The sequence below is a fragment of the Sebastes fasciatus genome, chromosome 4, assembly GCF_043250625.1.
Source record: "Sebastes fasciatus isolate fSebFas1 chromosome 4, fSebFas1.pri, whole genome shotgun sequence".
Classification (NCBI taxonomy): domain Eukaryota; kingdom Metazoa; phylum Chordata; class Actinopteri; order Perciformes; family Sebastidae; genus Sebastes; species Sebastes fasciatus.
The window spans coordinates 13585494-13609098 of record NC_133798.1 but is presented as its reverse complement, the minus strand read 5'-3'; the positions used below and the strand labels follow the sequence as shown (position 1 = coordinate 13609098).

Below are 23605 nucleotides of genomic sequence, written 5' to 3'. Positions count from 1 at the left end.
GTCTGTTCTGGGCTACTGTAGAAACATGGGGGAGCAACATGGAGGACTCCGTGAAGGGGACTTGCTCCCTATAGCCGGGTTTCCAACAAAAGACTTTTAGTCCCAGGAACTACTTTTCAGGTAACTAAAAGGTTCCTTCAGCCCATTTTCACCACGGTCTAAAGACCTGCCAGTACCAGTTCCGGTACTTTCAGAAAGTACTACCCCAGATCAGGGTAAAAAGGCACTGGAAAAGGTCCCTGGAACTTAATTTAGACCCTGGTCTCTGTGGTCAAAATGCCAAGAGTTCTTTCATAGGCTCTTAGTTCCAGGGAAAAGTTCTTGTGGTCGAAACAGGGCTTATGTAGATATGAATGGCTCATTCTAAGCTAACGAAAACACACCGATTCTTAGTTTCAGGTGATTATACACTAATGAAAACATAGTTATGAATATTATATTCCATTTTTGCAAATAGATCCCCCGAAATGTTACACACTGTCCCTTTAAATCACTAACGCTTGATAATAAGCACTAATCGTCAAGCTTGTTAAAAATGTCAGTCAACCGCTTATATGGGAAGCGCCCACCCAGAGGCTTGAAGCTTAGATGCTGTCTCCACAAATTTGTCCAGAAACGGTTTTATCCTCTTCTCAAAAATGGTAAAATATACACAATAGCTATAGCATCATTATAGTTTATATTTCCTTACACAAAAATTGAGGAGACTTAACATTCAGTTAGACTTTTCCTCCATGCTTTTGAGAGACCGAAGCCTGAGAACAGAGGCCATGCAGTAGTATAAACAGTTTGTGTTTTTTGAGTCCCAGTTCAGTCATTCATATCATATTTGCATATACTTTGGCTTTATTTGTATAGCCAAGTTCCTAACTTGGAAATACACATGCAGTGCATGTTATTTTCGTGGCATTACTCATGTGGTATTTCCTGACATACCGCTTCTATCTGCACTGTAAGAATGAAAGGAATGTCCATTCAGATGTGTTTGTGATGCACTATATGTCATTATTATCAAGATGTTGTTAAGTCCTGCTTCTGGTCCAGTGAACCAGACAATCACTCCATTCAATCACACTGGCACTGTCTTGCAGTTGATTTGGAAGGCTTTCCCATTTACAGTTAAGGTAGTAGTTACACATACCAACTCTGGTTATCGGCAGCTCCATTTTGCGGAACGTGAAGTTAGCGAAGTCAGCTGCCATAGTTAATTGCATCCCGGGGGCCAGAGCGGGCGACATTGAATCCGTTTTGAAACTGCTGGCTAAGGATAAACGTAAATACAGTAAGATTGTTATTCACGTCGGCGGTAATGACACCCGGTTACGTCGATCGGAGGTCACTAAAGTTAATGTCCAATCGGTGTGTGCATATGCAAAAACAATGTCGGACTCCGTAGTTTTCTCTGGTCCCCTCCCCAATTTGACCAGTGACGACATGTATAGCCGCATGAAGTCATTCCACAGCTGGCTGTCGTGGTGGTGTCCAGCAAACGATGTGGGCTTCATTGACAATTGGAACCCTTTCTGGGGAATTCCTGGTCTGATTAGGAGAGACGGCATTCATCCTACTTTGGATGGTGCGGCTCTCTTATCCAGAAATCTGACCAAGATTGTTGGTGGAACAAATCCATGACAAACCAGGGGTCATTCCAGGACGCAGAGCTGTAGTCTTACACACTTCTCTGCGCTTCCATTAGAGCAGTTACCCACCCATAGCTTAACCCCAAACCTAACTGAGACTGTGTCTGCCCCACCTAAATTAATTAAATCAAAAGTAAACAGAAGAGGAGTTAAACATAATAATCTAATAAAATCTAACACTAGCACTGCAATAAAGCAACAAAACAGGAGAATTAAATGTGGACTCTTAAATATCAGATCTCTGTCATCTAAAGCTCTACTAGTAAATGATTTAATATCAGATAATCACATTGATTTATTTTGTCTTACCGAAACCTGGCTGTGTCAGGAAGAATATGTCAGCCTAAACGAATCCACTCCCCCGAGTCATATTAATACTCACATTCTTCGAGACACCGGCCGAGGAGGTGGAGTTGCAGCCATCTTCGACTCAAGCCTATTAATAAACCCTAAAACTAAACTAAATTATAACTCATTTGAAAGCCTTGTTCTTAGTCTTTCACACCCAACCTGGAAAGCACTACAGCCAATTTTATTTGTTATAGTGTACCGCGCTCCAGGCCCATATTCTGAATTTCTATCTGAATTCTCAGAGTTTCTATCAAGCTTAGTCCTGAAAACAGATAAAGTCATTATAGTAGGTGATTTTAATATTCATGTGGACGTTGATAATGATAGCCTCAGTACTGCGTTTATCTCTTTATTAGATTCAATTGGTTTCTCGCAGAACGTGCATAAACCCACTCACCGCTTTAACCACACCCTCGACCTTGTTATGTCATATGGCGTTGAAATTGAACATTTAATTGTTTTTCCACAGAACTCTCTTTTATCAGACCATTATTTAATCACTTTTGAATTCTTATTACTAGACTATACACCATCAGATAAAAGTGTGTACACTAGATGTCTATCCGATAGTGTTGTAGCTAAATTTAAGGAAGCGATTCCATCAGCATTAAATTCAATACCATGTCTCAATATAACAGAGGACTCGTATGTTAATTTTAGCCCTACCCAAATTGATCATCTTGTAGATAGTGCTACAGACTCACTGCGAGTCACACTTGATTCTGTTGCCCCTCTAAAAAAGAAGTTAGTAAAACAAAGGAAGTCAGCTCCATGGTATAACCCTCAAACACGCAAATTAAAGCAAGCATCGAGGAAACTGGAAAGGATATGGCGTTCCACCAAACAGGAAGAATCTCATTTAGTCTGGCAAGATAGTCTTAAAACATATAGGAAGGCTCTCTGTGATGCCAGAGCAGCCCATTACTCATCATTAATAGAGAAAAATAAGAACAACCCTAGGTTTCTATTCAGCACTGTAGCCAGGCTGACAGAGAGCCACAGCTCTATTGAGCCATGTATTCCTACAACCCTCAGTAGTAGTGACTTCATGAGTTTCTTTAATGATAAAATCATAACTATTAGAGACAAAATTAATCACCTCCTACCGTCAACTGGTACCAATTTATCCTCAAACTTAGGAACCTTAGAAACAGCTGTACAACCTGATATATATTTAGACTGCTTTTCTCCTATCGATCTCCACAAATTAACCTCACTGATCTCCTTATCTAAATCATCTACCTGTCTCCTAGACCCCATCCCAACTAAACTGCTTAAAGAAGTTTTACCTCTAGTTAGCACCTCTTTACTGGATATGATCAATGTGTCTTTACTAACAGGCTATGTACCACAGTCCTTTAAAGTAGCTGTAATTAAACCTCTTCTTAAAAAGCCCACTCTTGATCCAGAGGTCCTAGCCAACTATAGACCTATATCTAACCTTCCCTTTACCTCCAAAATACTCGAGAAAGTAGTTGCCAGTCAGCTGTGTGACTTTCTACAGAACAATCATTTATTCGAAGATTATCAGTCAGGATTTAGAGTGCACCATAGCACAGAGACAGCACTAGTGAAAATTACAAATGACCTTCTAATGGCATCGGACAAAGGACTTGTCTCTGTACTTGTCTTGCTAGATCTCAGTGCTGCTTTCGACACCATTGACCATGACATCCTATTACAAAGACTGGAACATTTAATTGGCATTAAAGGAACTGCACTAAGTTGGTTTAAGTCCTATTTATCAGATCGATCTCAGTTTGTACATGTCAACGATGAGTCCTCCATGCACGCCAAAGTTAGTCACGGAGTTCCACAGGGTTCTGTACTTGGACCAATTCTATTTACCTTATATATGCTTCCCTTAGGCAATGTTATTAGAAAACACTCCATAAACTTTCATTGTTATGCAGATGATACCCAATTATATCTATCAATCAAGCCAGACGAAACAAACCAGTTAACTAAACTTCAAGCATGCCTTAAGGACATAAAAACCTGGATGACCTGCAATTTCCTGATGTTAAACTCAGACAAAACTGAAGTTATTGTACTAGGCCATGAGCGCCTCCGAAACAAATTATCTAATGATATAGTTACTCTAGATGGCATTGCCCTGGCCTCCAGCACCACCGTAAGGAACCTGGGAGTTGTCTTCGACCAGGATATGTCCTTTAACTCTCACATAAAACAAACCTCACGGACTGCCTTCTTTCATCTACGTAACATTGCGAAGATCAGGCACATCCTGTGTCAAAATGATGCAGAAAAATTAGTCCATGCATTTGTTACCTCTAGACTCGATTACTGCAATTCCTTATTATCAGGCTGCTCCAATAAGTCTCTTAAGACTCTCCAGTTGATCCAGAATGCTGCAGCACGTGTACTGACTAGAACTAGAAAAAGAGATCATATTACACCTGTATTAGCTTCTCTGCACTGGCTGCCTGTAAAATCCAGAATAGATTTTAAAATCGTCCTCCTCACCTACAAAGCGCTAAACGGTCAGGCCCCATCATATCTTAAAGAGCTCATAGTACCCTACTACCCCACTAGAGCGCTGCGCTCACAGAATGCAGGGTTACTTGAGGTTCCTAGAGTCTCCAAAAGTAGAATGGGAGCCAGAGCCTTCAGCTATCAAGCTCCTCTTCTCTGGAACCAGCTCCCAGTTTCAGTCCGGGAGGCAGACACCGTCTCTACATTTAAGAGTAGGCTAAAGACTTTCCTCTTTGATAACGCTTATACTTAAGCTGCTATAGGCATAGACTGCCGGGGGACTTCCTATGACACACTGTCATAAGGAACTTCCTATGACACACTGAGCTCCCCTCTCCTTCTGTATATACTCATGTCCCATGTCCATGTTGTTACTAACTTCATTCCTTCCCGGGAGTCCTTGTGCCTCCTTGTCTCGCAGCTAACCGTGGAGCGGGGTCACACCTGGAGCGAGGTTATACCTGGAGCATGGGTACACTTGGAGCAGGGTTTCACCTGGATCTTGGTGGTCTCCGGTATTGTGGCTGCATCTGCTGCTGCGTCGGTGCCTGCTTGACACCAACTGCTACCATCCCTAATTAACTACGTCTGTACGAGGGACTACCAATGCTAACGAGGGATTTCCAACACCTAGTGACAATGTGGCAGCCTGGAGAATAACACTTCTCAATCACTGCCAAAGACATCAAGAGCTCCCAGCAAGCATGCTGATGCTGCAGGAACCAACGCACGGGCATCGATCGCAGGGACGTCCCACACCAATACACATGGACGTACTGAGGAGAGATGCTGGACAGTGCTGGCTTTCCGATAGTTGTATTATCACTCTTTCCATCCACCACTATTGGTTTTGTGTTATCAGTCCTACTTGTATTAGCTATTACAGCTGCTAGACTGCTATTGTGGCTGCTTCTCTATCTCTCTCTCTCTCCATCTATCTCTCTCTCTCTCTCTCTCACTCTCTCTCTATCTATCTATCCCCCCAGCCGGTCTCGGCAGATGGCCGCCCGCCCTGCGCCCGGTTCTGCTCCAGGTTTCTTCCCAGTAATCGGGGAGTTTTTCCTGGCCACAGTGCGCTTGGTGGATCCTGTTGGGTCTCTAAACTATGGTGTACGGTCATAGACCTGCTCTATATATAAAGCGTCTTGAGATAACTTCTGTTGTGATTTGACGCTATACAAAAATAAATTGATTTGATTTGATTTGACATACAGACACTCCCACATTGCAGTTGTCTTTTACAGCACTGTTTTGTTCTGATCACACTGAGCTGCTCAACTGGAACTGGGGAGTGTTAACAGTGCATTATGCAACCTGAAACTGTTATTGAGGAGGATGGAGGAGGGTTTCGGTTCCAATGCAGGTCAAAAAGTGAGCATTGAAAGCCATGAATCCAAGCACCTGGCAAAGCAATTGCAGAGTCACTGGTACTGACCAACAACCACAACAATCCCAGCAGATGCTTTAGCTAGGGCTTCATCCACACTAATACATTTTCGTTTTAAAACGCATAACTTTTGCTATGTTTATGCCTAGCGTCCACACTACTCTGCTGTTTTCGAGCCCCTAAAACGGAGACGTTTGAAAACGCTGCTGACCCCGTGTTAGTGTTAAAACTCCGGGGTTGCGCTTTAGTCTGGACGGACAGAAACAGAGACCTTTGAAAACGATGACACAGACACCCACGTTCGCTTCTTGATTGTGTCTTATCAGTCATGACGTGTCCTTTCCTGATTCGTCAAGCCCCATCACATGAACTTTTTCCGGAAGAAAACAAACGACATCAGCCTCGACCGTCAGTGGTTAATTTCAACATGGATAATAAGTTACAAGCGTTGCTGACCCTGTTGTATAGCTAACAGCTGTTATGCAGTTAAATTCAGCATTGTATAATGCTGCTACTGCCTACATGCGCAGGAGGCAAGCTATTATTGCAGTGCTTTGCATCAACTCCCCGTGTTCTGCGCTGCTTCCTGTTTACAGCGTACCAGGCATGCCCAGTGTACGTGAATGGTTATGCGATATGCATTTACAGGTGTGGTAGCACGGACGGAGATTAATTCTGAAACGGCCCTAAAACGCTCGTCTGGATGGTTACGAAAACGTATTAGTGTGGATGTAGCCTAAGGGACAGTAATGTGGCTTACTGTCAAATTCAGTTTGAATTCAGTTTTAAGTTAATTCAGTTACTTCAGGAACAGTGCATGATGTCACCTTTTCTGGCTGCTATCATGGAGCAAACAATGCCTGGATTGGTTTAATCATGGGGGAAACATTGGATTAGCGCTGAGTGTACTCTGGTCAACATATCAGTACAAGTCATAGCATGATCAAATCGTGAAACCAGATGTGAGCAAGCAAGGTTTTGCACTAGTGCCTGCAGAATAAAGGCGTTACAATCTGCCTACAAGTAAAATTTCTATACTAGTTTAAAAATGTGTCACCTAGAATAACTAAAACAATTAAAAAGGATGTTCTATATTGCATCTTGGTCGGATGTTCTTTTTTGATGTACAATTGTAATTTCCCATTCCCGTTTCTGGAAATAACTGGGCCAAATGTCACATTGAGATCATTCTGGTGTAGCTACATAGAACCTTGACAGTCAGGTTTTGTCCCTGTTAGCATGTTGCATAACTTTTGGGTTGTAACATCTTTATTTTCCCTGACACGGCAGATGAGTTTAAATGTCTGCCACTGTTGATGCAACTCTCTCTGTCTTGGCTCAAAACCATTTGGAGAACAGGACAGCTGATGCAGATATTGGCAACAAGACTGAGACCACTCTGATAGAGGTCGTGAGTGCCATATTTGGAGGCACTGTTGTATTTGGCAAGGAACTGAAAACAGTGATATCAAGATTGCTGTTTTTATGCAGACTCAAGGTGAGGGAAATGACGCTGAAGCAAGTTCACAAGTTCACAAGCCATCACAGTGACCCGGGGATGTCTGGCCATACCAAAATAACCACAAGAAACAAAGACGAGCAAAGAAAGCGCACTCTAATCAAGTGATGTTTGACACATTATGGAGGAACTACAGACAGACATAGCTAGCCTGAAAACACTGCTGACAATTTCACAGTGCATACTAGACTTCCTAGATAAACTGCTATAATGCCATTTGGCATGTTAGTTTAACATGCTACTGTTTAGCATGTAACAATTTCTTACTTGGAGAGTGCACACACAACGAGGTGCAGACTAGTGTGAGCTTCAGTGCAAGTCCATCAGAATTGAAACATGTTGCACAACTCTTCTCCAGTACAGTTCTAGAGCCAATGTGGTGGTACTGAGATAAATTCAATTAATGTATTGTTTTTGATAATGACTTATTGTTTGTTGCACATAAACGTAAATGACAAAACATATTTGCAGAGTACAGTGCCATCCAGGAGGTACTGTACGTCTCTCAACATGGCGACGGCTGAGCTGGTGGATCGCAGCTAACGGCAAAGAACGTATATTGCCAAGAAGTGAAAGTCAATTGATCGTTCCATTGCAACATCAGCACCCAGCAGTAAAGCTACACTTCCACCATTTTTGACTGAAAGCGACTACCGGACGCCCCTAAAGCCTAAAAAGTGCCGTACAAAAGTATATTATATTCTACCGAATTGGCCTGTGTTGAACACTAAAATACTATAAATATAATAAGCGTTTTCATTCCAAAATGGCTGCAGCGGTTGTTGTCAAAAAAACACTTTGCTTCTATACTAACGGTGCTAACAGCGCTGACAGTGAAAATAACGGCAACAGAGCTGCCAGAGCTAACAGTGGGGGGAACCGGAGGGTGGGTGCTTTTTCATTTAGGTCCACCAGCACATCATTAATTAATGTGCACCCAAAAATTTCTCACCGCGCCTTTTGGTGCTGCAATAATAGCTATATTTTAAGCATTTTGACAGTTCCTATAGACATTACACATTGGTAAGTTCTTAACACATTATATATATGGTTATAAAACAGGAATAAAAGGTGCAGATATGTTTTTGGGTCAGATGAGGCTATCTCCGCCAAAGATGTTGGGTCAGAAGGGCGCTTAGTTGATTTTTAAATTCCCAATTAACATAACAATTAATTTACTCCAAATAAACATCAGAAACTTGTCTGATTAATATTTCAATATTTTATTCAATCATCTTAAAAACAAACAAATGCAACAAGATATTTGACCCTGTCAGATGCCTGATTAGAAAAATACTGGACCTCAAATTCAAAAGGATTGCTGTGACACAGACACATTTATTGACTCAAAAGGATTGCTGTGACACATAGACACATTTATTGACTGCATGTCATAGCAACCCTTTCCCAGAACTGGAGAATCAGTACTTTTACTGAAGTACTTGACTTCAAACTTGTTGATGACAATGGTTATGACATGGATATATTTCATCGCTGGAGTAATATTAAGATAATCACTGGCAAATGTATTTTTACATCAGTGTGGGGAAAGGGAAATAAAAAAGACAGTCACAGACTGTAAAAGCAGTCTGTAACGTTAGTTTAAGCCATTTTCTCACTTGAATCACCCCATCCCCTATTTGCTGCTATATTAATGCTCTGGATTCGTATAGAGCACCATTAACACTTAGTACATTAATTCTTAAAGCTTCTTTTTTAAGCTGCCATGCTGTCAATGTCAAATGTCTCTATGTTTTAAGATGTTTCATGTTGTTTTTGTGATGTTTTTTATGTAAACTGTAACACTTTTTATGTGACTGTAGCACTGTGCCAAAGACAAATTTGCCCTTGGGGACAATACAGTTTACTCTATCTCTCATGAGATTGGCTCATTTGATAATATTCTCAGAAAACAGCCAATGCAGTGCAGGGATCCATGTACCTGTATATGAAACTGAGGGGCGATCACAAAGAATGGATTGCGGCTGCTTATAGCATCATGAAGTGTGCATCGCTTGCAACCGCTATCTGCCCCGTCTCAAGGTCCGATTCACAGAAAATACTGCGCTAATGATATTACGGCGCAAACACACCCATAAAGTGATGCACCCGAGTGCAATTTTCCTGTTTTTTTGTGTCCGATTGCAATTATTCATGTGGCAAAGTATAAGTGTTGCCTTTGCGCCAAGAATACTGTAGGCAGAACAATGGCAGAGGGAAAAAGAAAATGTTCAGACTGCGAGCTACAGGTCCTGACCAACGAGGTGTAGAGGCATTCCTCAAAACTTCTAAACATGAGAGAAAGAAATCGTATTTGGGATTTAATATCCCAGTTTGTCAGTGCTTCAGTTAACAACAACGCTCTGAAGACGCTAATAATTTCACTGTAACGGCGTGTGGCTATTAGCGCAGACCTTTGTAAATCAGACTGTTTGTGGAATGAGGCTCATTTGCATAGAAAGGGGCAGATTTTGCATCAAATGTCTGCATATTCCCTGATGTCAATACATGTGCATGCATGTGCAAATAGCACAGGAGCACCGAGACTCTATTTGCTTGGCAGCACAGTTATGGCTGCATTTCATCCTTTGTGGGTGCTTAACAATTACAGTTTATTTTTGTCTAATTTGTTGCGTAGCCACGAAAGTCGCACATCCTTTTGTGAATTTGCCCCTGAGACTTCACAGAGTACAGACAATAAAAACTAATGGCAGGAAATACTGAAGCAATTATTGCTCAAATCAATTTGAATCAAAAAACAATTTTCATCTTGTTCGGGCACAGTGAAAATGAGTGCAACAGTGACTTGGAAAAAATGATCATAGTTCCAAAGTTGTATCTGCTTACCCGTCTCGACCTTTGCTGACAATCTTGACTTCAAAGTAGTAGATCCCACAGGCAGCAGGGATTGGGTGTGTGGCTCGCACTGATGCTGCGTCCTTATGGTTCTTACCATGGCCTGCAAGAGAAGAAATACAAGGTGTACGTGAACAATATGATAACATCATTTCTTGTAAGGAGTCTTCCGGAAGATGCGTCGTCAAGGTTTTTGGTGGCATAACACAGTCTCACGGCAGTTCGTTTGATTTGTGTACATAGACACAAATTTCCCTTTTTTTGTGACCAGCACGTGACGCATGTGTCAATATCCACTCAAGTCTTTTCAAAATAAAACTACTGACTTAGGTTTAGGAGTAGATCAACTTGGTTAGGTTTAGGCAACAAAACAACTTGGACTTTAGGAAAAGATTGAGGTTTCGGTTCAAATAACTCCACGAGTGGCGTAACTTAAGTACGGAAGTTATGTGACAAAAACTACTTAGTTAGCTTAAGCAAGAGATAGCGGTTTGGGTTAAAATAACTCCAGAAGAGCTGTAACTTAAGTATGGAAGTCACGTGACACATCAGTTAACTTTGACTTGTGGTTTCACACGAGACATGAACACAGCAGTCTCCTGTAACAAAGTCAAAAGTTGAAAAAGTGACATTAGCCTACTGCTTCCAATTTTCTTTCACTGGCAAAATGGAGCTTCAGAATAACATTGGGCCTTTGTTTGATTGCTGATTTTCTACCAAAGCAGACAAACAGTTTCACGAAACGTGTTTGGATGTTGGCTAAGTTTAATTCCAAAACCAGCAGAGGGAAAGCTGACTGCTTGTAACAATCCCTACATTTGTGCACTCAAAAAACTGACTCACTGACACAGACTTCTATCAGTGCATTTTGTTTACACCAACCGGCTGTTCAGCATCTATAACATTTTAGTGTCTACTGCATAGCAAATCTAACGGCAGCTTTACCCTGTCAAACTCATCCTCAGATGTAGCATTGGAAAATGTAACATGGACTTTCTATGCATTTTTTACACTTCAAAACCCTTATGTGCCATGAACCTAACCTATAAACAAATTATATGACACAAATCTGGTATTGCCTTTGGCTTTCCACTGATTTGCTCATCTGAGTAAAGTAAAGAAAACACAGCCGACCAGCTGACCAGAGCCTGACTGCCCTCTGTACAAGCCAAAGTGTAGAACTGGCGGGGGTCACTTGTCAGCCGTGTGACATTATTCTGTTAAGGCCGTGACTTTACTGACCTACTGTGCTTTCATGAGCTTTTATTTTTCTATCCCCAAGCCTGTGTTTCACGAACAAGTTCCTCTTTGTCACACTTCATTTTCTAGGACGTCATATCATACCTAACATCACACCTAACAATTCAACTTGATGTACTGGGACATACAATGAAATCTAGTTATCCAGGGCTTGATATTAAGGTTTTTCAGCCAGTTGCCCTTTGGGCAAGTAGATGAGATGTTTTACTTGCCCAATAGCCAAACTTAGTTGTCCGAAATAAAAAATGTAGGCCTATTAAAAAAATAAGATCAAGAGGGATTTAAACAATTATTGTAATTTATGAATGTACAAAAAACATACAATTAATATGCTCTCCTCAATGCCACAAGACTCCACTGGGAGAAACAGTAATTTCACCTTGCTAATCATTGTAAACGCACTTCATTCAAACTCGACAGAAACAAAATAAAACTCATCAAAACTGTCTTGGTCAGTCTTTCCACTATTTCAACAATCGCAAACTCTGCTTGCTTTCTACAGAAGCTTGGCATTAGTGGTTTTAAGTATGTAAAACTATGAGCTGCTTAGAGGTATTGTTAGAAAGTTACACAGGTCATAATTCTCTCTCTAATATCTATTTTATATTGCTGTGAAAACATCTCCTTCAAACAACTGGATTTATTCAAGTTCCTCGCCAAAAACTACATTTGAACACATCATGATAGTGTTATAATTTACCTTTGCCTAATGCTCATTTTTACTGATAATGTAACTCAATGGAACATCTGTTAACGTTAGCTGTTAGGTTGCCTTATTTACATGGGAGAAGTTTGCTTTCAGGGATTTCTGACAGAAAGCCCTTTCTGACAGGTTTAGTAAACAAACCTGTTCTGGCAATTCCTGAAGATAAACTTCTCCCGTGTGCGGACTGTGCTGCCCACCGGCTGCTAACAGCTAACAGCTAATAACGTTAACTAGCTCTCCTCCTGCCAATATCAACCATGGATGGAAAAAGAGAGCTGGATACAGTGTTGGAGGCGGGCTCCTGTTCATTCCTGTGGAAGTTGCTCAGTGGCAAATGAAGCCAAAATGGCTCGACTGCAAATAAAGTACCCCGATCATCCGCTGATCTTCTGCATCCATTGGGCCCACAGAGCAGGCGCAGTAATGTTTTCTTTAACTCTCAGCCAGCGGTTCAGCCTCGGACTGGGTGTCATTCACATGAACGGAGGAAGGGAAATAACTCTGGATTCGGCTACAGCTTCGGCCCTAATGATATAAATAAGGGCTATTCAAGTTGCAGACGTCTCTTTCCCAATGTAAGTCTATGGGAAAAAGTATTTTTGGGCCCAATGGCTTCACATGACGGACACAGAAGTTATAATTCCGCCATTTGGCCACAATGAAAATTTGCTTCACAGCCCGGCGCTCTTCCTGGGGCTTGATTTCAACACAGATTTGTTTGTAGCTTCATGCTATGGGTGCATTCGTAAATGGTCTCTCCGAGCGCCAGAGCGTACTCTGGCAGAAACTGCATAGTTCGTAAATTCGGAGCGCTGTTGGAATATAGCGTTACCGTTCAGTTATTCAGAGCACCTCACTCTCGGAGCAGCGGAAAATAGTCTGGGCACTCGAACGAAAGCATTGATGACAATCTCCCGATTGTATATTTTTACTGAATATCCGGACATACCTAATAAAGATCACATTTATTTTTCACTTGCCCGAACACAGAGTTTACTTGCCCTGGGAAAATGCACAAAATAACCTCAAATAGGACTCCAGTAATCCATACTTTTGTTAAATTGTGACTTTTCTATAATCAGATTATAAATGACATTGATTATATTTTTGTGTCTGTGTGTAAAGAGAATAGACTTTATATACAATCAGTGGTACAGATGTAAGCAAATGGATCATAGGGCTCATGTATTGTCTCTGGACCAATTACATTCAAGCACAACCGTCATTACTGTCTGTCATTCTATATTCAGATGGCTGCTTATGCAATCCCTCGGGTCATGAGAGAGAGACTACCATGTTCAGAAGCGTGTTGTTGTATAACTGCCATCTAGGCTCTACAGTAAACATGTGCATCTCTTTCCGTTACATGTAATCACACCATTGACTGATTCACCTGTCCCGATAAAGTCATTTGTCATTCAAAGCTCTGTGTGTGTGTGTATGTGTGTGTGTGTGTGTGAGTGAATGTGTGTGTAAGTATGAAATGTAGATAGGCTGTAACCTTAAACGAAGCAGCTGGCTGTCAGCAGACACCTTGAGGCTGTTACTGTGTGTCTGTGTGTGTGTGTGTGTGTGTGTGTGTGTTTGTGTGTGTGTGTGTGTGTGTGTAAGAGACAGACAGGGCATGGGGGTTCCAGCTACTAACACACAAGCCAGCTGGGAACATGTAGGACATATAGTAATGATCAAATATGCTAGTTGAGTGAAACTGAGCTCAGTGTTGTGGTTTATATTTATCTATGATTATGACACAACTATGATTATATTTTTAAATTTTATGTTCTATTTACGCTTGCAGTTATTTTCCCGCTCATGAAATCATCATCACACCATGTACAGACAATGTTAACAGGAGATAAATGTCATGCAATCATTCCCTAAACCTGTCATCGTGGTGGTATTGAATTGAAGTACATTAGAATTTGCAGAACATTATTAATACATATGCTTGTGCATCAATGTAATCAAGTAAAATGGCCTAGGAATAACCGCAGAAATATGTCGAGTGACTAGACTAGTAACCACATTCAATTCTGCCCGTTCTACAACTCAACACATCGATGTGTATTCATGTGACCAGCACGCCTGAGCATGTGTAAGTTTGTGTGTGATTGTCCAGTCCAATGGCTGCAGCAACATTCATGGCATCTATTTTTAGCTGCTCCTTGTGAAAACGAGTTGTCAGTAGGCCAACAGGTCTCTCTACAACTGCATAGATGGGTAGGAGAAATGGTTACAACTTTTAACAAACACCCCCCACCCCTTAAATCAGTTGTTCCCAACCTGGGGTCTGAGCCCCCCTTAGGGTGGCACCAAAAATCACAGGGGGTGCACCAGGATTTGTCTGCTCTGAGGTTATCAAAATTAGATTTGCTCATGTAGAACTAAAATCATAACACACTTAATAACACACACATAATAGACCCTTTTTGAGTCGACGTCATGATTACGCCACAGTGTTAGCTGGAGGCAAAAAAAAAGGAAAGACTGGAGGCTTACACTAGCAGTGGGCTAAAGTTACACATCTAAAATGTCATCTTGCTGTGTTGTTGGGTGCCAGAATCGAGATATCACATACATTAGAGATGACAAACTGTGATTCCAGGCTCTGGCGACCTAAAATATCGGCGAAACATTTCAGAGATGGACAGTAAATGTTGCTAATATTTAGCCTTCTGCCGTCCGCAGCCATGAGCCATTGGCTGAGGTTAGCAAAAACAGTTACAAAAAACTACTGGCAACCCTTTCTCTCCATCTCTGAAACGCTTCGCCGAAATTGTAAGACTCTCTTTTTGACTGACTTCACTGAAGGATAGTTAACTATAGGCATCCAAAGATTTATACGCCCTCAATTTATCTTTACAGTGCTGCCGTTGGCCACCTGCCTGCTGGTTGGACGGCTGGCTACATAACAGTGTAGGTGATGTCTAAGGGTGATGTCTAAGGGTGTTTTAGAGACATAAACCTCCACTACTACACCAGTACTCCAAATTGTAATATTTACATAAAAAATACAAACAATTTAACTCAAATAAACAGTCCTCTGAAAAACACTGCAGGGTCACACGTTTCAGCTGTTATGTGACATCAAACCTCTCCACCAGAGGTCAAGGATCAAAGGTTAATGTCCTGTTCTTACCCCTCAGCACAGTGACGACTTAATTGCTTACTAGAAAACCAGTAATCACACCCGAGATTCTAGCCTCGATTACAAGCAGGGGAAAGTGCAAAATCTATCAGTTCAATAACAGCAAGCACAACAAAGGCCACAGCGCCACATTGTCCTCTGCCTCGTCCCATCATTAGCAGCAGCAGAGGAGTCAACAGCATTATGACCAATGAAGAACAGAGCGATCATGGAGGAATTAGAGGACATATTTATAATGTCAACAAGTACATTGTCACAGTGGATACAGAATGGACAAAACACTACTATGACGTAGAGAATCACTGCCATTTTAACCTGACTCATTCTAGTCCTCGCATCTCAGGAGCAAATGGTTGTCTTTAGAAGGTAACCCCCCAAATTGCAAAACTCTCGCGAGATAATTAAGGTTAGGCATCAACCTCAAATGGTTAAGTTTAGGATCGGTGGTCGGGCACCGAGTCTCGTAAGAGCTTTTGCACATTTTTAAACTTGGGTGTTACCTTTTCGACGCAACCCGCACAATCTCTGGCCAAAGCTCACAAAAGATAACAACCTCTTGTTAAATTGTTAGATTGGTTGAAGAAACACAGACTCTCTGGCATTTGTTAAGTGTTAAGTGGAAAAGTTACTTCAGCTCGAGAACAATTTCAGATGTTTTTCAGAATAGATAAGATAGATAAATCTGAAGACAAAGCAACAAAGTTAAAGTTGGGTTAGGCAGGTTGGAGCAAATATGATTTTAAAAAGTTATTTTTATAAAACAGTCACTATATCCTGACAGTAGTGCATGAGACAGGTAACCTGAAAACAAATCATTTGCCTCTGTGTCCTCCGGTGCTCCTAATGGCATCTGCAAGATTTCACAGACCGGAGGAAAACAACCAATCAGAGCCGAGCTGGAGCCTTGCCGTCTCTGAGCTGCTGTCAATCACTTGCGAACTCTGATCAAACAGTCAAACTAGGCAGCGCTGATGAAATATGAATCAATATTCTGTTATTGTAATGCCTATTTCTCACATAAAATATTTTCATAAACAAATTTTAATGTACTGTTTAGCTGTAAAATTAGAGAGCTTGTGACCCGGCGTCATGCTGAGATCAGTTGAGGAAATACCAAGCACCTCCCACCAGTCAGAGCAAACTTTCTCATTTTACAGCTAAACATTACACTACAAGATGTTTCTGAAAAGATTTTACATGAGAAATAGTCATTACAGTAACTTCCTTAACTGCTCTCTGAAAATATTGAAAGCGTGTCTTATAAAAAACTTTCAACTGACTCAAAGGGAATTAAAAGAATATGTGTTTCACATCTATCGCATATATACATTTTTGAGTTTGGAATTGGACAGGAAGTGGATGTGACAATGTCAAACAATGACATTAGCCTTTAAATACCATAAAAACATAATATGCTACGTACAGTAGATATGGTTTAGAAGAAACTCCCGTGATGGCGCTCCATTAGCGCTGCTGCCATTTTTGACTAAAAACGCCAATGAGTCTGTGACCATGGATGTATAAAAAGACATCTGTAATTCAGAGGATCATTTTTTTAGGTAAATCAACTTCCCAGTACGAACACTTAAATAGCCCTGATTTAAATCATTATGTCCTAAATGTTGTAAAATTAACTAATAGCTGAATCCAGAGTTATTTTCCTTGGCATAATGAACGTGCATCAGACCCACGGGACTGCACCGCCCTGCACGCTCATATGACATATAGTATCTGGTTCTGCCAGCTTCCTGCTAGCGAAAAACTGCTGCTATCCATAACTTTGATGAGCACAGAGCTACAATTTCTAACTTCTAGCAGTACTTGAATGTTGCTTTTTGTATCTGCAGTACCTTTTTTTGGACTCTGTGTTTAAGTAGCAGTGTGTCCAAGGTGTCCTGAAGGGGAAGCTCTGGGATTATGGGTTACTGAGGCTGTTACTATGAGCAATTAGGTTGTTGTATAACTGGAGCAAAAGCTTTGTCTTCATCTATGGCACTTTGTCAAGCACTTTCTCAATAGATGACTCCATTGTGCTCTGTCATTTTGTTTGTGATTTTCAAGGACCGAATTTTACGGCACAGCCAAGGATTGGAGGATATCCAGGCTACTTTGGTGACCTCTGGATTGCATGTCAGATTTTTTCAGATGATGTAGTTCCGTTGGCTATGTCAGGCTGTGACCTGCATCACGTGGGGAGGTTTGAGTGTGAAGTGGTTTGACCAAGGGTCAACAGCTCATGGTTCATGTCAGAAGAAGGTGAATTATGCCCAGTGGATTTGGAGTCCGTGAAGTGCTGCCACAAGTGCAGAAGCTTAAAGCTGCCTTCATTGATTCTTTCCGGCCCCTTGGGGGCAGTGCAGCTAATTGTAATCTCAACATTTGTATATCATTGACCTTAAAAGTTGTTAAGGTGAATGTGTTAGCAGACAATTTTTTATTTACACATGAGCAGACACATAGCAACTTTACCATTAATTTTAGTTTGTGTCTCTCTTTAGCTCTGTTTTGTAGTGACTCCTGATGGAAATATCAGATTCTTTAGCTGGTAAATATCCAATGTTTACCAGCTAGTCAAGTCTTACCAGATCTGTGGAGATTAAGTTCTGTACGTAAAATATTAATATGTACTCAGGTTGTGATGTGTGCATTTGTAAAACTGTTTTACATTTTCAAATTGATTGTGTGTGTAGATTGGAACACGCATTTGTGAGTACCCAAAATTACGCACAAGTCTCATTTGTCATTGATCATGTAATACACATTTGTTACCATTTTGAGACTAATTTCACTCCATATATCAGAGCTTTAATGGTTGATAAAAGCAGTTTACAGGCCGAAAAACCAAGACTATGGTTTAAAGGAGGCTAAACTGCACATTATGCTTTCCACATCTACATAGCCTTAAGAGTCAGAGTGACCATTTCCAGTCTTTGTGCTAAGCAAAGCTAACCAGCATGAGTAGGTAGCTTCGTATTTATAGAAATTAGGGCTGTCAAAGTTAACGTGATAATAACGTGTTAATGCAAATTTGTTTCAACACCACTAATTTCTTTGACACATTATCGCAACTTGCGATTTTTAGGGTGTAGCGGGCTCATACATCATGTCATACTAGCTAGTCGCAAAGGAAGCTAAATAACACTCCAGACTTGCGCAAAATTTTGGCGAGGAAAAACTGGCATGGCCATTTTCAATGAAGTCCCTTGACCTCTGACCTCAAGATATGTGAATAAAAAAGGCTTCTATGGGTACCCACAAGTCTCCCCTTCACAGACATGCCCACTTTATGATAATCCAAATCTCTCTTTAAGGTACATTTTGAACAGATGAAAATGTGCGATTAATTTACGATTATTCACGATTAAATATTTAAAATCGATTGACAGCCGCTAATAGGTAATGCTGACAGCAAAGAAAGTGAATTTTCCAAAATGTCGAACTACTCCTTTAATGCCACTTCAGCCCATTGTTAGTCATTCACCTTCACTATTTTAAATATATCATTCAGTAAAAGAAAGATTGACCAGTGGACAGAGTGCTGAAGTTGTTGAAGCATATTTTGTCCTTAACTGCTTTTTGATGAACTTTTATTTGATAAGTGCTATATACATCTTTACTTACTTACTTAGTATGTAGATATGGATAACTGGATAGTTACTGCTTATTCATATATTATTGGGTTTACATTATTTTTCTCTAAACATGAATCCACAGAAAACCTATACACTATATATATTTGTATTCATGTTTCTTTAATGAGCTATTTATTTGTCATTCTAATAAAGTTCCTTAAACATCTTAGTCATCCTGGAGGATGATCAAAAGATGAATTGAATGCTGGCCAATCTATTTTTTTAATCAGCTATATGTTAATTCATACATACAAGAAGCACTATAGGGTATGCTACCATACATTAGGTACAGAATGTTTTACTCCCTATATGTAATAGTGCCTCTACCTGTAAAGCAACTGTATCTGTCTTTCCATTTATCGATCCTTAAGGCCTATTAAAAGAACAATGAAATCATCTCTACATCAAATTTTGTAAACAAAAAACTGACATCACTCAATTGGTGTATTCATAGGCACCAAGTCAATATGTGTGATTATGTGTTGCAGTGTTTATTTATGTATCTAGCCTATCTGTTGAGACTTGGGTAGATGAATCGGTCCGTGCACAGCAGGACTAGGTAGACACTGTGTGGCCTTGAACAGAGAAAATTGGCACACTGGTCAAAATAGCATTCAAACCACAAGGGTGAGGGAACAGAGCAGGAGCTAAAACTACCAGGAGGAGAAAAATTATCCTGCACACTCCAGAATAGACCTATTTATACATCATCCCTGAACAATTGTGCAGTGTCACTTAATCTGTGCACTTTTCATTGACGTAAAGACTCAATGCCCCACATAAATAAACCCAACATGACATGGCTTATCTTCAGACATACATGGGCTGTGATTCTAGACAGAATGCCAGGATCTCAATATAATTGATTATAATGGAAGGCTAGATGAAAAAAACTTTGTCACAACTCTTCTTTGTCACATCTATAACATAAATCACCATGGAGCACAACAGTATCCACAAAAAATAGGCAATCTACACCACTGATAAACAGAATGTAGGCTTCTATTAAAGCAGCAGTAGGCAGAATCTTTTTGGCATCATTGGGCAAAAATTCCATAATAACCTTTCAGCATATTGTAAGTCAAGTGTTCTGAGAGAAAACTAGACTTCTTCACCGCCTCATGGCTGTTTTCAGGCCTAAGGAAAATCTTGATGAGACTACGGCCAATGACAGGTCATTTCAGAGAGAGAGCGTTCCAATTGGCTGTTCATTCAACGGAGGCAGCTGTCAATCACTCGCGAACTCCGATCAAATGGTCAAACTAGGCAGCGCTGATTAAATATGAATTGATATTCTGTTACTGTAATGCCTATTTCTTGCATAAAACGTTTTCAGAAACATCTTGTAGTGTACTGTTTAGCTGTAAAATTAGAAAGTTTGCTCCGGCTGGTGGGCGGTGCTTGGTATTTCCTCAACTGATCTCAACATGGCGACCGGGTCACAAACTTACAGTGACATACAGTACACTACAAGATTTTCCTGAAAACATTTGAGGTGAGAAATATTCATTACAGTAACAGTATATTGATTCATATTTGATCAGCACTGCTTACTTCGAACCTATTTGATCGGAGTTCGCGAGTGATTGACAGCTGCTCAGAGACGGCAAGGCTCCAGCTCGGCTCTGATTGGTGAATTGTGCCATTAGGAGGACACCACAGAACACAGAGGATTTGTTTTCAAATTTCCTGTCTCATGTACTACTGTTAGAATATATTGACCTTTTTGTAAAAATAACTTATTTTTTTTAAATCATATTTGCTCCAATTCTACCCACTGCTGCTTTGAATTCGACCACTGCTCATATCAACAGCAGGGACCTGATCCATTATGCATCAAATAATCTTTTGGGTTATATCTGGCTATATGCCTGAGAGTCTTGATTTTAACAAATAAAAGGCCTTGTCTAGTATTCACAAAACAGCAGGACCATTACTACGTCTGTGCCAAATAAGCTTTCCAAAATGGGTTGCACAGCCTGCCTGCATCCTCTCATCCTCTGCATGTTTCACTGATGTAAACAGCCAACAGGGCCCCAAAGTGGCCTTGCAATGCCGCTGTGGAGATTTTTCACAGCACTGAGATGCAGGATCTAGCTTTGCCAGCTTTGCCTGCTACTGACTGGGGGGCTGCCCTGACGTGTCGCCTGACGAAAAATAACAGAGCAGGCGAAAGACTGAGAACAGGACTTCACACAAGAGTCACCTTGTTTTGATTTAGAAGCTGGACACATAAAGGAATCCAGCTGATAGAGGCCTGACTGATATTTTTAGCCATCCGAATAAGGGATTGGCTGCACTGTCCGACGAGTAAAGTTGCTGTTATTGTGACAACGCCAAAATCTGCCGATACCAAAGATTTAATACAAGATTGGTACATTTTGGCCTAATGTAAATGCGCAGAGGCCTCCTCCTCCTCCTCCTCTCACATCAGAGCAGCTGTTGAAAGCGAGCTGGCTTTGCCTGCTTGGTTAGGTTTGGACATGAGACTGTTGTTGAGCTCAGTCAGGGCACATACAGTCCTGAATGGAGTTGGACCGGTTGCTTCCAGCTCTGGGGAAAAATTGATTGACGAATTTCTGGAAAAGACCACTGAAATCACGCGAGAAACACACAAACAATGCCATTTTTATCCTATTTTGGGTGCTTGCTGTTGTCAAAACACTAAACAATTGCAGCAGTACTAGCTAGCTACATTGTGATATGTTAACAAGTTTGGCTCGCGTCTCTTTTGTCCCCAGCTTGTCCTCCTGTTTTTAGTCAAACACAATAACAGTCACAAGGAACAGCTAGGTTAGCTAGCTAACGTTAGCTAGCTCGTTAGCCACAGAGCTATATTTGCATAAGAGGTAGCTAGCTGTGAGCTAGCTCCTTGTTTGTTAAATACCATTATCTGTAGTTAGCTGAGCTCTATGCGTCGTTATTGCTGCCCCTTTCTAGTACAAACTGTGTCAGTTTACTGCAAACAATAAACGTCATAAATAAACAAACAAAGGAGAGAGAGGAGCCGTGTTGTTGTTGAAGGTGAATATCAAGTGTGGTGGTTAACTGTCATCAGGGCTGGCGAGTTCACTGTCACCCATTTGGGGCATTTCCTCTGCTCATTTAGTGGAAACAAAGCAAGGTTACAGAGACAGGAGAGGAGAGGCAGCTCAGACTAGATTTACCAGAGCAGTGCGCACACACACATACACACATACACAATCAACATAATCGCATACTGTGAGTGTGTGAGAGAGAGAGACCACCTCTGCAACAACACATTGACAGATTAGAGCTGAGACCCCTCTTGCTGTTATTGTGAGTACTTTGCCAGCTCCTCTAACCTTTGTAATGGACCCGCAGGTTGTTCTGTGACAGCCCAATGTAGCTGTATTTATCCTTGGGGCTCCAGGATCTGGGTAAAGGGGTCTCTTCCTCGTTCACAGCCGGGTAGAGCAGCTTCAGCCGCTCGTTCAGCTCGTGTTCCTGGTAGTTAAAAGCAGGATCTCCTAACGGCAGGCTGCCCGCTCCGAGCTCTGCCATTTTCTGTTTTGTAGGCCCTCTTTGTATCTTATTGTTCGTTTTCTTTTCTATCCAAAAGCACCCCGTGTGTCAGTCTGTAGGCTCAGAGAGTGAGAGGGACTGAGGGGAGAAAATAGCAGCGGTGTGTGACATCCCCGGATAAGCAGCAGCAGAATGTACTGTAGGCTGGGAGCAGTGCCTCTTGGGTAATGTAGTTCAGCTGCTCATTCGCGTTTATGATACTGTCTCTAGAAATGACTACAAAGCTCCACTATGGTTATCCGGGTTCAGGGGCTTCCAATGAGAGAGGTAGCTGGGAAATGTAGTCTTTCAACTGTTGAATTTAGACCATGTAGACCGTTTTTTAGAACATTATATAATTGTATCTTCATCTATAATTGTCATCCACATGTGGCACATGTATTAGAGGAAGTGAAACATAAATATCTTTGCTATTTAGATGGGGGGGGGAAAGCAAAGTGTATTTTTAGCTAAATATGCCTAAAGACAGAGTTTCTATTCAAGTGACTTTAGCATGGTGTTTTTCTTATCATCTGTGTCATCACTTCTATATTACATTATGTAATTGTATCTTCATCTATAATTTTTATCCAAATGTGGCACATGTATTAGAGAAAGTGAAACATCAATATATTTGCTAGCTAGATGAGGGGGGAAAAGCAAAGTGTATTTCTTAGCTTAATATGCCTAAAGACAGAGTTTCTATTCAAGTGATTTTAGTGTTTTTCTTATCATCTGTGTCATCACTTCTATATTACATTAAGTAATTATTAGCTAAATATTGGTAGTTTTTTATGTGATATTTATGAAGTAGGTTACCTGATTGTTTATTTTATTCACAATATAGGATATTTGTTATTAGAAGTCAGGGTTAATGTAGGGTTATAAAAGCTGCTGTTTCCTGGGGCACATGTGTTAGAGGAAGTGAAACATAAATATCTTTGCTAGCTAGATGGGGGGGAAAAAAGCAAAGTGTATTTTTAGCTAAATATGCCTGCTCCTTAAGACAGAGTTTCTATTCAAATGATTTTAGCATGGCGTTTTTCTTATCATCTGTGTCATCACTTCTATATTACATTATGTAA

General features: G+C 40.8%; 1 protein-coding gene across 1 annotated transcript in view; it reads right to left on the bottom strand.

Moving 5' to 3' along the window:
- Positions 1–22680, bottom strand: part of ranbp10 (RAN binding protein 10) — a 54056-nt gene extending 31376 nt beyond the window's left edge. Inside the window, exons 1-2 of the mRNA XM_074632131.1 lie at positions 22322–22680; positions 10241–10352 (exon numbers count right to left, since the gene is read on the bottom strand). Of these exons, the coding sequence (XP_074488232.1) occupies positions 10241–10352; positions 22322–22520 (311 nt within the window). The 5' untranslated portion in view covers positions 22521–22680. The remainder of the gene's footprint in view (positions 1–10240; positions 10353–22321) is intronic.
- Between the last annotated feature and the right edge of the window lie 925 nt (positions 22681–23605).